Source organism: Nuphar pumila, chromosome 16 (assembly GCF_984573655.1).
Source record: "Nuphar pumila chromosome 16, dmNupPumi1.hap1.1, whole genome shotgun sequence".
In the NCBI taxonomy this organism is placed as follows: domain Eukaryota; kingdom Viridiplantae; phylum Streptophyta; class Magnoliopsida; order Nymphaeales; family Nymphaeaceae; genus Nuphar; species Nuphar pumila.
The window spans coordinates 83066102-83082138 of NC_143264.1; the positions used below are offsets into that span (position 1 = coordinate 83066102).

The following is a 16037-nucleotide window of genomic DNA, read 5'->3' on the forward strand; positions in this document are numbered from 1 at the left end:
ATTCCAAAAAAGTCCATGTAATAAAGTCCTCCTTCTCTATGGCCTTCCCCAATCAGCTTCCATGACTGATGATCCTGTACCCAACAACCATGAGAAGAGAAGGAGATATTACATCCATAATCAGATATTTGCGAGACAGATAAGAGATTCAAATTAAGTTTAGGGATATATCTAACTTCTAGGATAAAAAAATCTTTTGGATTTTTGAAGATTTTCAAAACATCCTATTCCTTTTACTTCGAGAGATGAGCCATCGGCTGTAAAAACCTTTGACACACTTGAGTTATTTTTAAGACATTCGGATAGACTATTAACATTTGGGGTCATATGAAAAGAAGCACCAGAATCTAAAAGCCAAGGAAAGTTACCTGGACCGGAGAAAGATGCAACTGCCGCTCCAGTTGAGGCTTCGGTTGAGGAGGATACCCCTTTGAGAAGAGGTTGAAGGATTTCCATCAGTTGAGCCATAGACACAGGTGCATCTTGATCTTTTGACTCAGATTCAACAGATGCAACTCTTTTTTCTTCTCTTCTTTTTAACTTTGGACATTGAGGCCTATAATGCCCCGGTTCATGACAATGATGACAAATAACTTTTCTTTTATCAAAGTCGTCGTTTTGCCTTCCAAAATGAGGCGGCTTGTAAGTACGAGTATGATTCCTCGGTCTAGATACAGCTAAAACGGAGTCATCATCAACTTTTGGAGTACTTTTTCTAAGTCTATTTTCCTCCATAGTGAGCTCTTCTATAGTATCAACAATAGAAGGAATTTTTCCACGATGTAAAAGGGCCGATTTGGTGGATTCAAACTCCGGCCTTAGATCATTCACAAATTGATAAAAATGTTCCATATCGAGTTGCTTTTGGCGAAGCTCGATCTCTTCAGCACAATGCCATTTGGGCTCAAGAAGAGCCAACTCTTCCCAAAGTTTGCATGACAGAATGCCAAAGATTCAACAAATGCTCAAACTTAGCTAGACTAGAACATTTTTTAATGTCTATGCTATTGATGAGCCATGACATAATTTTTGCATGCCCTATCCTCCATTCTTTCCATTTCTTTTCATAAGTGGCTAACGCCTTACTCTTCTCTTCTTCCGTTAGAGGAACCTCTTTATCACCCTCTTTCTTGGTAAGAGATAGTTTAGGTTCCAAATCGGAACCATCCACTATACCTCATAAACCTTTTTCCCAAATGTGGTGCTTCATAATCGAAGCCCACATTACATAGTTAGTATCATTTAGCTTCATAGGAATGATGGTGATCTTATCATTGTCATCCATCTTTTACAAGGGTAAGAGAGGAATAAATAGGAGGAGAGAGAGAAAAAAATAAAAAGAAAAGAAAAAGAGTAGACAAAGGAATAAGAGAGGATACAAAACCATTTTTTTTGGTAGCACAAGTTCGCCTTTCTTCAAACAAATCTTCTTGAGCCAAGAACAAGGTGATGAAACACCTTTTGTAAATGTGACACGGAAATCGAGGCGGAAGCACTTCAAGATCTAAGGATTTCGTAGCTCTGATACCATGTAATAAAATGGTGGTCTTCAACAAATGCACAAATAACTCACAAACAAGTGTCTATTGGAGACACTACAAGCATGACCCTTAAAAGGGTATAAAGGGAAGAACACTTGAAAAATAAATAATACTTTATTCATGAACAAAATGCTTAAGAAGCATGGTTATTTACATTGAAGGGGTTCACCCCTATATATACAAAAAAATGGGAGAGAGAGGAGAGCTCATTTTGAGCTCTCCAAAAAGAGACGTTGGAATCCAACGTCTCTTAATATAGCTGTTGGACTACAGTCCAACAACATTTATTATTATAGCTATTGGACTATAGTCCAACAGCATTTATTATAGCTGTTGGACTACAGTCCAACAGCTACTTGCACAGTCAAGTTCCAACAGGAACTTGACTGGATCAAAATATCTAGTTTCTATTGAACTAGATGCTAAAAAAGAAAATAAAAAAATAGAAAAAGAAAATAATAAAAGAAAATATAATAATATTGAATAATATATATATATTGCAGTTTACATTTTAACATTCGTCCCTAAAATTGAAATTAACGACGAAAATTTTTTGTCGCAAATTTGTTATGGATTAGCGACGAAAAAAATTTGTTTCACTCTGTCGCAACTTTGCGACGGATGAGCGACACCATTTTTCTGTCACAAATTTACGACGACGTTTGCGATAAAAATTTTTTGTCACTAATCCGTTACTAAATTTCTCGTAAAACCCTAATGTGAGCCTCTTTTCTTTTTCCTTTCTGTTTCATTCATCGCACACCCCCGCACCCCCGCCCTTTCTCTTGCCCCGTTGCTCACCCTCCCTTTTCCCCCCTCTGACGACCGCCTCCCTCTTCGACACCACCTTGTTGGTCTCCTCTCTCCTTCCCTCTTGCTCATCTGTCGACGCCGACGCCGGTGACCTCCTCCCCCAGGTACGTCTCTTCCCTTCTCTTCTTCTTTCCCCTCATCTCTCTCTCTCTCTCTCTCTCTCTCTCTGCCACCCAGCGGAAGGGGTCAGGACCCCCCCCCCCCCCCCCCTTCCGCCTGTTTTGGAGATTCTGACAGGGGGGGGCTGTTTCATTTTTCAGAATCCGGTAGGGGCCAACGGTCTCTGCCCTGATTTTCTTTTAAAGTCGCTAGGGCCATTGGCCCCTGCCCTGATTCTTTTCAAGGATGACAGGGGTCATTGGCCCCTGCCTCCTCCTTTTCAAGAGTCGTAGGGGCCTTTGCCCCCCTCCCCCTCCTCCCTTTTTTCCTTCTTGGTCCGGCTGGGTCCGACAATTATTTTCGATTTGATTATGTATTCATGAATATATAGAGTTGTGTAACTGACCCAAATAAAATTTTTATTCGTTAGAATATGGCTCATAGAGGTCACAGTGGTCGAGCACCCAGTGGTAGCCAGTCTCAACCTTCATCTTCACGGGCTGCTTCGATAGGTATATCATTTAACTAATTGTATACTTGATTAGTTTAAATGCGCATTATGTGAATTTCTAACTATTTTTTCTATAAATGATGTTTTGTCTCCTATACCAGCTATTCATACACGCCACGAGACAGCGTCAGATGCAGGGTCTTCTCAGTCTGACACACGATGACTTATTCAAATAGTGTATATCGATAATCGATTATAAGTATTTCATTTTCACTTATCCAATACATATCTTATAAATAGTGTATATCGATAGTTAATGTGTACCAATTCATGTGCAGCACGAGGTTCAAGCCACAAGAAGTAATACGAGAAATTAGACAGTCACTAGTTCAGCATTTTTCAAGACCGGTCGCGCAATGGAAAGAGTACATGAAGGAGGTGTTGAACAGATTGTGGTCCTCATTCATAATATACAATCGTTTATCATGGCTAATGTGTTTCATATTTAATTTTTTGTTATAGTTATGTCTACTAACTTTTTGAAATTATTTGTAGGCTTCGAATCGCTTCGCGGCTGCGATGGAGGAGCAAGACGCGAGGCAGGTGTAGCAGAAGGTGGTTGCCATTCGATTTGCAAACATGCTGCATAATAAGAACACTGCAACAATAAAAATATCTTGTGAGATAGATAATCCATTGCAGTGGAAGGGCCATGGCCTTCCTACTATCAGGTCAGATTTTTGGGATGTAATGTGCGACAAGTGGGCGGGGCATGAATTTTAAAACCGCTCATCAAAGGCTGCAGTATTCATGGATGAAAATGAAGCAAAAATAAGATTCATTTTCACACACAAAACAAAGGAGAAGACAAGAATCTGCCAAATAACAGAGGAATGATTAACCCTCACGATAAAAAATATATATACAGAAAAACAAAATAAGCATAAAGCCAAAACATCAGAAAAATAATTAAGGGTAAAAGATTAATAAGACAAAAAATTTACTTGGGATAGAAAAATACTTATTCCTTGGGTTCTCATGCAGTTGAAAGAGTGACCATGATCAAAGGGAGCTTACGATTATCAAAGTATGTGAACAACGATCGGAGAGAATCCATGATGACTATCCGAGGGAGATTATGATGATAGGAGTCCGTGATGATGATTAGAAGGGCCTATGCCGGACAAGGGAGGCGCAAGGATGGAGCTACACCTGCACCGCTGCGTTGAAGGATGAGGGTGGGGGCTGTGGAGCACGTAAAAAAAAAAAGGTGTTTTTAAAGCCAAGACTTAAAAGCCTATTTTCCGCTCAGGTTTTTAGCGTCGAACAAGACCGCCGCTAAAAACCTCTTTCAGTTGATTTTTTTTTTTTTGCCACTGATTGCGCGCTTGATCAGCCATGCAAAATCAACCGATTGTGTCGAAAAAACTATGTGTTTGACAATACGCGTTACTCACATATATGAAACCTAAAAATCACTCAGCAACGCCCTTGTCACCTGAAAACAAAAAGAAAGAAGAAGCCTATGACCCTCTGTGGTTATGGGTGACTATAATTTGTCTCTTGACATGTGAGGACCACGGTTCGAATATTACAAAGGGTATCACTTGCAAGAAGGTCGAAGCTGGGTGTGCTCCCCAGTGGGCACGGGAGGCCTCAATTTACCATCGGAGGTCTGCCAACGTGTAGTCCATGTTGTTGGCTTTTTCCTTGGCCTAACCAAAAAGCTACAATGATACCTAAAAATGAACAATTTAAATTTATAAAACAAATAATTTTTTTTTTTGCCACAGAGAAAGCTGGGGTTAGGCAGACCCCTACCAGTTATACAAGCATACCATTTGGGGTTCGAACTTGCAACGTCCCGGTACAAGGTGACGTGCACTAACTGCTCCTGCCAGACAAATGGAGTCCCGTTGGTTATAAAATAAAAAATTTCTTTTAGAGGTAACACGGACAATGTAATCTAGGTAGGAACTGAAAGAGATGATGGTGGCAATTCGAAAGCTCCCACTGAAATTGTGATTAGGCTAAACCTAGTTGTATTGTATGTAACGGGAGGGTTGGCTTAGTGGGGCGGGGCCTTGGCTGCTAGACGGACAGTCAAGGTTCAATTCTCATGGGAGTTGCCCCTCTGTACAAGCCAACACGTAGCATAGTTCCTGGGGGCAGGGGTCCTAACCTCGGAGTTTTTCGCTGTCGGCACGATGACCGTAAGTATGGCAGGCTGAACCAACACGACCAGGTCTTCGTGCCGGGTGGGTAATTTCTTCGGGTTATAATTAAATAAAAAAAAAGTAACGAGACTTATTTGAAGTTGTGACAAAATAAATCATTGTTTGAATTTTGCACTCATTTCTTGGTTCAATCTGTTATGTGGAGATGGGCTGTTCTTTGAAAAAAGGGATAGTCCACTCCCAATCTATGTTGCATGGATATGGCCGCATATAGGTGATAATTAAGGCCATTTTCATAAAGTTTTCAATATGACTAATAAATATATAAGGGAATACGGAACAAAAGCGAAAATAAAGTACCTTATACAATTACACAATTGGATTGTCGATCTTAGGGCCTTATCATCTTCAAAATAAGATGAATTCCAATATGATAGTTTGTTTGTTTTTATGAGAGAGAGAGAGAAATTCCAATATGATAGTGTCGATTAACTGAATGAAATGGCAATCTATTAAATAGGATTTACTAGAGAATACATGGTTGAGGATAAGGGTCTCTTGGCAACCAAACTGAAGAAAAAGCGGGTCTCTTCACATTTAAGAGTGTTGGGAGTAGGGGTGGGCATCGGGTCGGGTCGGCCAGGCCCGTTTACTAACGGGCCGGGTTTTGGCCCTGTTCTTAACGGTCTCGGGTTTGAAGAGAAGTCCATGACCTGGTCCATTGATCCAACGGGCCAATGTGAAGTGGGCCAGGTCCATCCCGACCCGGTCTGTTAAAATGCATAAATGCTTGACTGAAATTATGGGTTAATGAGAGAATAGCAAGTTCTCAGGCAACTAATTCTTAATCATTACAACTAATTAGGTAAATAGTAATAATTAACAAATATCAAGTTTTCATGCAACTAATTATGTAAATAATAATAGTTAGTTTTTTTTAAAAAAAATAATATTAAAAAATTTAATAAATAACTCAAGCCCATCGAGCCAGCCCACATATATTACGGGACGGGTTTCAGCCTGGTACCTAACGGGCCCCAGCCTAAAATTATGGCCCAAACACGGCCCATGACGGGCAGGGTCGGTTTGGTCCATCAGTTGGGAGTTGGTGCTCCGAGCACGAGTAGAATGCTGTTGACATGGAGAAAGTTTAGCGATTGCCTCGTAAAAGCGAACTGTGTTAACAACCCTGTATTTGGTAAAGAATTATCCTAGTGCCATCGCCGTTCGTGTTCAATCACATATTACATTTCTTTGCCAAGATTTATCTAAATGACACCATTTCTTTGCCAAGATTGAACTTTTATAGGCAACTGCCATTTATGTTATTTTCGAAGGAGAGAAGGGCCTTAGCTCGCCTGTTTCTTAACATGGAAAAGTAGCAAGTAGCAATTTCGAGAGTACCATTATTCTCATACTTAGGGTAGACAAGGGTGCAGTATTTGTAGAGGTGGAAGGAAGAAAAACTCTAAAAGGTCGAGTCTTGCTGTCTAACTGTTGGGGTATTCAAGAACCCAAGAGGGAAAAATTCCTGTAAATCCATGGCGGTATCAAGCACCAAGCATCCACCAACCCTACGTGTTTACCGACACAAGAAAAGCCTAGAATTTTTCATATGTGCAGTTGCCCCCCTTTCCTTTTTCTTCTATTAGTGCTTAGGAGTCATCCCATATAAGTACCAAGAGGGTTGATGAAGGAGAATACTACAGAGGGAGAGAGAGAGAGAGAGAGGGAGAGAGAGAGAGAGCGAGAGAGAGAGAGAGGGAGTCATACCAATTCTCCCAAAAACTTGAAGTCGATAAACCAGCTTCTTGCTCAAATCAAAGGTATCTAGCTAGCTAGATAATCTTGCCTATCAGCCATTCTATTGTTTGATCTATCTTTTGTTTTTGTTCATTGGTTCTATGTATTTAGAACTGTTCATCCAATATGAAGAGTATGTGTGTGTATGTGGGTGGAAAGAGAGAGAGAGAGAGAGAGAATTGTTTCTTCAATGAGGATTTCAAATGTATTATGTAAATAACCGAATTAATAACATAATTTGTCAAGAATTTCCATGTTCTATAGTTTGTTTTATTTTGTATAGTTTATTTTTTTTAAAAATGAAAAACTATTGCATGTTTTTGTTTATAACAACTCTTATTAGCTCATTTTCTATATTTGCAGGAGAACTTCACTTCAGTGGAATACCAATAAAGTATAAGTGTGGAGTTGGGGCATTGAAATGGAAAAGAGAAGGGATTTCTTCTCTCGAGTGTCTCAGAGGCGTTCCAGGAAGAAGGCTGGCGAAGAAGGCGTGGAATCGCCGATTCCTCAGCCAGAAACTCCCAAGGAGCCCATGGAGTTCTTAGCCAGATCTTGGAGTGTCTCTGCTGACGAACTCTCCAAAGCTCTTGCAGAGAAGAAGAAATCGTTTTTGGAGAGGAAGACAGAGTTTATCACGGACAAGATCCTAAGGAGCCCTGTAAGTCAAGTTTTTCTCCCTCATAAGGATGCGTTTGGGGATCAAGTGAAAGGTGACCAAGTTCACGAACTCGGATGTTTCTACTAAGAACTTTGGAGTTCGTTAAAAATGGAAGCGTGATCAAGTTCATGAAAAATGGAAGCATTATCATGGTTATAAGGATTTTGTCGAAATTGGTTCCACTCATCCGCAAAGTCATCCTTGTCTCCATATCCTTTCTTGAGACTTCATTGATGCAAGTTTTTTAACTTATCAAATCAGACACCATAGATGTGATCTATATCATTCATTTAGTGAAAATCGGCATTTAAATCACATAAATCCAGTTCGTGTGCAGGATTTTTTGGCTATTAAAAAATCAATGGTTTACAAAACACAAAAATTTGTGATTTAAAAAAATCATATTTTTCTTTAAAAAAATAATCCAAGCGTCAATTCTTATTAAAATGGACAATGCTGAATTCATCTATAAAGTCAGATTTAAGAGGGGCATGAAGATTAGGGATGAGTGGAAGCAAACTGGATTTTGTGGGTTCGGGAGAATCCCATCATAAATTATGATTTTTGTTTTAGAGGGAAAATCTCGTTGGCAACATAAAACAGAAAACTGATATAAAAGTAAAAAATAAAAATAACATGAAATGTAAATAATATATTTTCAAATAGGTGATATTTTAAAAAATATCATGAGTTTTTCGAGATTGTAGAACAACAATATCACCATAATATCAAAATATCGCCGATATTTGTCTTATAACGTTTTGATTTTGCATCTCATAATTCATGATTTATCATGTTCTTCCATTTTTCAGCCTTCTAAAGGTCACAAAATGACTGCAGATTTTTTTTCTTTTTCTTTTCCAATTGCAGGGAAGCCATAGCCATGGACAAAAGAGTCAACTTGGGAGGTCGCAATCTTCGTCCACCCATCGAGCCTCGGGAGAATTTTCTCCCAGCCCTTCTATGGGAGAACATAGAGATCAAATAAAGGTTGGTAAAATCATCATTTACATCAGGGGTACGTATACCTGGCTAGGAGGGGGTGTGAAAAGACACTAAAAATGAAGGACGCCAAATCAAATCCTATTGCTTTCAGGATGTAACCCATTGCTTTCTCGGGTCAGTTCTCGTAAGGCATGGGGTAAGTGAACTACCGAAGGTTTACTTAGTAAGTACGCAGGTCCATTTAATGAGCTGTGTCCAGGGTGGGCACGTACTCACCCTGACCTGAAAACTTCCCCAATGGTGGGTTATGGGGCAGTGCCCACCCTCACCTTTGTAAGGTCGGGTCAGGGTGGGCACACTCGGGCCCTCCCCCCCTGCCCCCCCTCTCTCCCCTGAAGCCCTGCACTCCGGCCTCCATCTGGCATCCGGTGGCACTAGGGATAGTGCCAATGTGCATGCCCCCTTCTCTCTCTCTCTCCTAGATCCCTGCACTCCGGTGTCCATTTGTCGTTCGGCGACACTACCGATATGCATGCCCTCTTCTCTCTCTCAAAACTTTGTTGGATTGCTTTCGACCATGCACAATCCAGCAACCTTTTCAGCATGCCCCTGGCACTGGTGGTTGGGGCTCTTCTTCCTCTTCTTCTTCCCAATTTTCTTTAATGCTTGATAGGGTTACTTGTTTTTTTCCAATTGCCATAATATATTGTTAGTGTGCAGCTTTTTAATTTAGTTATTATGTTTAATTATATTTTTGAGGTTTTTTGTGTTTTTCTTTTGAATTAGCATTAAGTATGAATAATGAATGCTTGATTTGGGGGGGTTTATTTATTCTTTTTTTATTTATCATAAATCTATGATTTATTTTAGGATTTTGGGTATTGATTTGGATTTTTCAAAATGCCATAAATTATAATTAAGGTTTTAGGGTTTTTTATCCATCATTTTCTTTTTAATTATCACTAAGCATGATTCCATTAATAAATGATTGATTTTGGTTATCAAACCCCAAAATCTTTAATTTTTGCTAGGATTTATGTTTTTTATTTTGTTTTTTCAAATTATATAAATATTTAATTAGGTTTTTTTTTCAATTAGCATATCTATGAATGATGTATGTTACAATTTAAGGTTTTTATTTGGGTTTTTTAGGATAACATAAATGTTTAGTTTATGGTTTTAAGGGTTTTGTGTGTGTGTGTGTTTTTAATTACCATTGGGCATGACTACATGAATATTATGTGATTTGATTTTGGTTAGAATATTAGAAGTTTTTAATTAATCATAACTGCATAATTTATTATGTTTGAATTGTGGTTTTGCTTTAGTTTTTTTATAATGACATAAAAGTTTAGTTTATGGTTTTATGGGTTCTTCATGTTTTTTTAATTATCATTAGGCATAAATCCATGAATATTCATGATGTGATTTTTTGGTTAGAATATTAGGTTTTTTTATCAATTAGCATAATTACATAATTTATGATGTTGGTAGTAATTAAGGTTTTGATTAATTTTGAGAATGATAATTGTGTGATTTCATTTTTTAAGAATATTAGAGTTTTTAATTAATCAGCATAAATACATAATTTATGAGGATTTTGATTTGGTTTTTTAAAAATATATTGTTAGTATAGTTTGTTAGCAATTATTATTTTTTTTTACTTTGTGTTTGTGCCCACCCTAGTTTAGAATCTTGTATCTGCCCTTGGACTACTGCCTTTAAACCAGGCCCGACTAGGGGGCTGTCTTTTGTAATCTTGGTAGGGTCAATCAAGCCTTTTCGAGTGTCTACATCAGACCTAGGTCCTGTACACTTTGGAACATTGTGTGTGTGTGTGTGTGTGTGTGTGTGTGATCACTACAACCTGTGTGTAGTCTCATCCCAAAGCACAGGCGGGGATGGTGTGGTCAGACTGCATCTCACGGGTTGAACCCAACATTAATTCACATTTCACAAGACACCAAGGGCATGTTTGCTTTGGTCACCTGTGAGGATGAACAATAATAGCTGAGAACGTAAAACTGTGATTGTAAGCCACTCTTTAGACCAACTTTCACAAGATTTAAAGCAAAAAGTCAGCTGTCAATCACAATGTACATTTTTCATGTTTCATTAACTTTAGAAGGTTTTGTGATGAAGTTCTTGAAAAAAAATCCAAGAATCACAGGACACTGCAAACATGCCTAATTGCCTAATTCACTGAGTCGGTATCAGGTGCCATCACATGGTACAATGTTTGTGCATTAAGCACCTGATTGCCCTTCATCAGGCCATCGGCCCCACAAATATTTGTGCAATCATATTGCACCTGATCTTTTCACCAATTCACTAGAGGGAAAACGAGTATCGGATCCCAGTTTTGTTTGAAAGTCTAGTCAGAACAAAATCTTTTTGACGCTCGTTCACTAAAGAAATTTCCCCACAATTATCTATGTTTGTGTATGGAGTCTGCCTTTTTTTTCATTTTTGTTTTTCACTAGTAATGATAAGGTACTCCGGGAGTACCTACTCCCACCTAATAAAAGCTTCAAAAAAAAAAATTTGAGCATTTTTTTGTTGATCAGACCCTAAAGATATCAAAGTAATGGATCACATACATGCAGGATCTTCAAAAATCAACGGTTCACAATGTAGACTTAAAAAATCTTATTTCTATGTCCAAAAAATGATTCTTATCAAATACTAAGTATATCCATAAGGTCAGATTGAGAAGATACAACCTACAACTATGATTTCTAATAGATGGGAGTAGGTGCTCCAGGAACACCGTAGCATTACTCTTTTTATAAAGAAAGAAAACCCATACGGAGAACTGGGCTACCTCCCGTTGAGGATGTGCTCCAACAATGACAACCCATTGCGCCAGCGGGATTGGATCATGGGCCTTTAGCTTGCACCAATTCTGTCTGACTCTCTCTCTCTCTCTCTTGTAAAGCAGCCGTTGGTGATGCTTGGGCACGCGCTTGACGCTGAGGCAGCCATTCGACCTCTGAGCAGTGCGGTGAGTGCTTTCTTGTTTTTCCGTAATAAGGCAAAATACCATCAAAAGTTAAAAACCGACATTTTCTCATCTTAATTGGCGGTAGTTGTTAATTTAACCTTTCGGGGTTTTTGCGGTTTAGTTTTGCAAGACGCTCAACTCCATGAGGGCACACCGAGTCAACGCCGGCAAGTGGTTCGCGAGGAAGAAGTCGAGGGAGACAAAACGCGAGAAGGCCCGGGCCCATAACGCCCACGTCCACGCCGCGCTGTCCGTGGCCAGCGTGGCCGCGGCCGTCGCTGCGGTGGCGGCGGCGGAGAACGCCTCCTCCGCCGACGCCTGCGAGAAGGAGAGAACGGCGATGGCATCCGCCACCGCTCTCATGGCCTCCCACTGCATCGAGATCGCCGAGTCAATCGGCGCCGATCGCGACCGGATCGCCGCCGTCGTTAATTCCGCCGTCAACGTCAAGACACCCGGCGACCTCATGACGCTCACCGCCGGAGCCGCGACAGGTACTCTCACTGCTGGAGACCCTCACTCCCGCTTTTTTGTTTTATATTTACACTGAGAAACCCTCCGGGATTAGAGACCTAGCCACACTGGGTCTGCCTGCCTTTTTTTATCTTTTGATTTTTGAATGGTTAAGGAGACAAGTCAATCAGAGAGATAAGTTTGGACTTTGGACCAAATACTGTGGGCCCAAATCCAAATTCATACCTACTGTTTTTTTTTTTTGTTCTTAAAAGTTCTCTTTCCCATTTTTATATTTGCAAATTTATCAAACATATATAAAACCGTATTTGAATTTAGTGCCGTTAAATTCAGCATTAAGAGCAGCGGCAGCACTGAAAGCAAGGGTCCACAAGGAAACACGAAGCAATGCCTCCATCATCCCCTTCGACAAGGGGCCGGCGCACACGCCCACAGCCACCCCCGCTGCAGCTCCGGCTCGTCTGCCGAGCAAGGGCGAAAAGGGTGTCTTCGGTTGTGGCACCATCCAAGGGGAATTGCTCAAACGGACTGGGAAAGGTGAGATATTGAATCATTGTTACATCGGCCTAGGATTTACCTCGTAGGAAGGCAGGATTAAGCGACTTGGTTCTCAGTACGGGTGTCAACGAGTCGGGTTTGGTTGGGACTCAGGTGGAACCAGACTTAGACCAGGTTCTAACCTGGGTCTAATCGGGTTTACTACAAGAGAAACTATACCCAAACCCATTAAGAACTACATGAACCAGACATGGACCATACCTGCTAAAAATAATAATTTTGTATCATTTTTACATTAAAAATTTGTGGGTCTTAATCGGAACTCGGGTGGGGCACGGGACTATATAACATTTCACAAACTATACCCGGACCCATGTATTACATTCCAGTCGAGACTCAGGTCTTAATGGGGTCTTCTTATTTATCACCATACTCAGATCCTATAAAGTTTGGTTCGGGTCAGTCCGAATAAACCGAACCCGTTGACACCCCTAGTTTTCAGCAATAGTTCCTTGTCATCAATAAATAAATATATATATATATATATATATATATATATATATATATATATATATATAATCATTGTTCACCTGCTGGTCCTAAAGAGAAATGATAGTTTTTGGTTGGTGTCAGTTCATTTTCAAATCTTAAGATTGGAAAAAATACCTCTAACAAGCAACGGTTTCATGCAGGGGCATTTCGTAGGAAGCGGGTCTCTGTGTACATGAACAGGAATACAGAGGTGAGGGCAAATCGCTGGGAGAATTCAACCTATTAATTACAATTTCAGTTCTTTGATTAGTTATTGGCAGACAAACAACTAATTTCATATTGCAGGTCATGGTGAAACTCAAGAGTACACATATTGGCCGGGCCTTTTCAAAAGATAAAAAGAGTAAGCTTCTAGCTTTTATCATTATTAATACTGACACTACTGCACTGCCATTTGCAATTTTATCATTACAGGTGTTAGGATAGCAAACACAGGAATCCATATGACTTGAAATTTTCCGAGCTTCTGTGTATTAGCCATCTAATTTTAGGCCATATTATGTCTTTTAGACATATTATAAAGAACTGAAATGAAACAGGCGTTCATCCTTTGAACTTTATATGATTCAACCATTCAGTTGGAATTGTTGAAAGCCAATGGATTCTTCTGGCCTTAACCTGGTTTGATCAATGCTTCGGAAGATAAGACACGCATACTATAAAGCATTGTTTTTCTTGATGGTATGCCTTGTTATTTTAGAAGATTTATATAACTAATAGATACTTAATACACCCATAGGGTATTTGAGACAAACAAACCATGAGTCCAGATTATAATTGTCTGGATCAATGTTGTCAGTATCGGAGCCAGAAAATCGATACGCTTCACCCCTGAATCAGCTATTTTTAAATAAATATAAAAAATACTTAACATTATTTTAATATTAATGGCTTTACAAAATATATACGCTTCACCCCTGAATCGGATATTTTTTTATATTATTTTAATATTAATGGCTTTAACACATGTCAACGTTCTGATTGACACATAATATTTTGTAATTTTTTGGCCAATTCAGAACGATTCACTTGAGTATCAGTATTCGGCCAATTCACCTGAATGGTTGGCAAAACGATACAGGGCCGATACCGATACTAACAACATTGGTCTGGATACTGTATAGACTGCATCAATAAATGCATATAGGATATCGTTGTTTTGAAAAGAGAGCAGGCTACAGTCTTCAGTGTATAAACATAATTTACGTCAGTAGGATGGTGCAATCAAATTTAAGTCTTATTTTCACTGAAAGCTGGCTTGCTCATAACGATCTTAATAGATACATTAGCTTAAAGGTTTGGTGGTGTTGATGAAGTCGGCATGGATCTCGCAGAAGGCCTCTATTACAGCCTTCAAGCTTTGAAAAATGACAGTCTAGACCGTCCAAAAAGTTAGCCAAGGAAAAATTTTCCATGATACCAGTTCTCTAAAACATGTTTTAAAGCATGATAGTACAAAACCAAGCATCGCAAACTGATTTGATAAGATTTAGTATTAGATTCACTTATATATAAGATTGTTCTGTAAAAAAAAAATGTTACACATGAAGATGTAGGTTAATTTCATCACCCAATATATCTAACAGTGCAATATGGGTATCAACAAGAACACTGTGTAGCAAATAAACAAGAGATAACGAAGACTAGGAAACGATATTGGTCAATGCTGCCCGGGGAGAAAGAAGAACAAAAAGGGAGAAGAAAGACATGTCTTGCATGATGTAGATGCCATCCAGTCCTACAATTGAAAAAAATAAGCTTCTCTTAGAAAAATATTGGTAAAGAATATTTCTAAAACTTAAATATTTTGAAATTGAATTTCTTAGGTAAATATACCTATAATATCGTGATAACTTAAATATGGTGACACTTTCCATCTATAAATTTAAAAAAATCCCTTGAAAACAGAATTAATGGAAAAATAATGACAGTTGGTGGCTACATATATACATATGTCGATACAGGGGGGAAAGGACCCTACAGTTATATAATTACTCCTTGCCCCAGTTTTTTACAGGTAATGTTATCAGAAAAATATTTGGTGAAATAACATTTTCTAAAAATTAAATCTTTTGAAATTCAATTTCTTAGGTAAAGATACTGATAAGATAGCCATAACTTTAACATGGTGACATTTTCCATCTATAATTAAAAAATCCCTTGAAAATAGAATTAATGGACAAAATACAGATGTAGATACATGGGGAAAGGGTCCTGCAGTTATATAATTATTCCTTGCCTCAGTTTTTTACAGGTATGTAAATGGGGTTACACTACTCTTAAATTACAAACTTAGTACATGTCTAGTCTACAGTTCTACCAGTAAGCAACATATGAAAGAGGATCAATGTCTATTCCCTAATCTTCATGCATGCTCCACATTTTTCAGGGATTGTCTATGGAGTTTGTGATGACATTGTCACATGGCCAGGAAGAGATAGAGGAAACAATGGCGAAAAGAGATGTTATTTTAGCTTAAAAACAGGCCTGGGAGCCATGCATTTTGAGTGTAAAAATGAGGAGTCAAAGCAGAAATGGGTCGACGGCGTCCGGTATTTGCTTGTGCAGACCGGGAAAATTCAACCATCGACAGAATAATAATGTAAATTGTATTACTTTGAATAATTGTTTCCATAGTGTTTGATGTACTTGAGGTAAGATATCTAGCACTATATGATGCATATCTTGGAGAAGCATAAATACTTCTCGTGATGTCAAAACGGGCAACATACCTTTGAGAACAATTGGCCTCACGGATTCCTCCAGTTGTGATGAACCTTACAGGCCTTGACAATTGATCATCTTAATATACTGTAGACAATATTTTACATATGGACTCATCTTACCAAAAAATCTACGAGTGATCATCATAACCAGTAGTCCAAAATCTCCAACCACGCCCCACAAAACAGATGACCCTAGAATTCTAGAACTTTCTAGGATCATATTGCAAAGTAATACTTAAAAAATGAAAATTAATATTGACACATGACTCCATAACTTACCTGGTGCTTCTTAG

The 16037-nt window shown here is 38.9% G+C and overlaps 1 protein-coding gene across 1 annotated transcript; it reads left to right on the forward strand.

The window, feature by feature from the left end:
• The first annotated feature begins 11196 nt into the window (after window positions 1–11196).
• Window positions 11197–15616, forward strand: LOC149813872 (VAN3-binding protein-like). The gene is made up of 5 exons (XM_089991218.1): window positions 11197–11988; window positions 12287–12505; window positions 13159–13208; window positions 13304–13361; window positions 15408–15616. The coding sequence occupies exons 1-5, from the start codon at window positions 11637–11639 to the stop codon at window positions 15614–15616; spliced, it is 888 nt and encodes a 295-aa protein (XP_089847344.1). The 5' UTR covers window positions 11197–11636.
• Window positions 15617–16037: the final 421 nt, after the last annotated feature.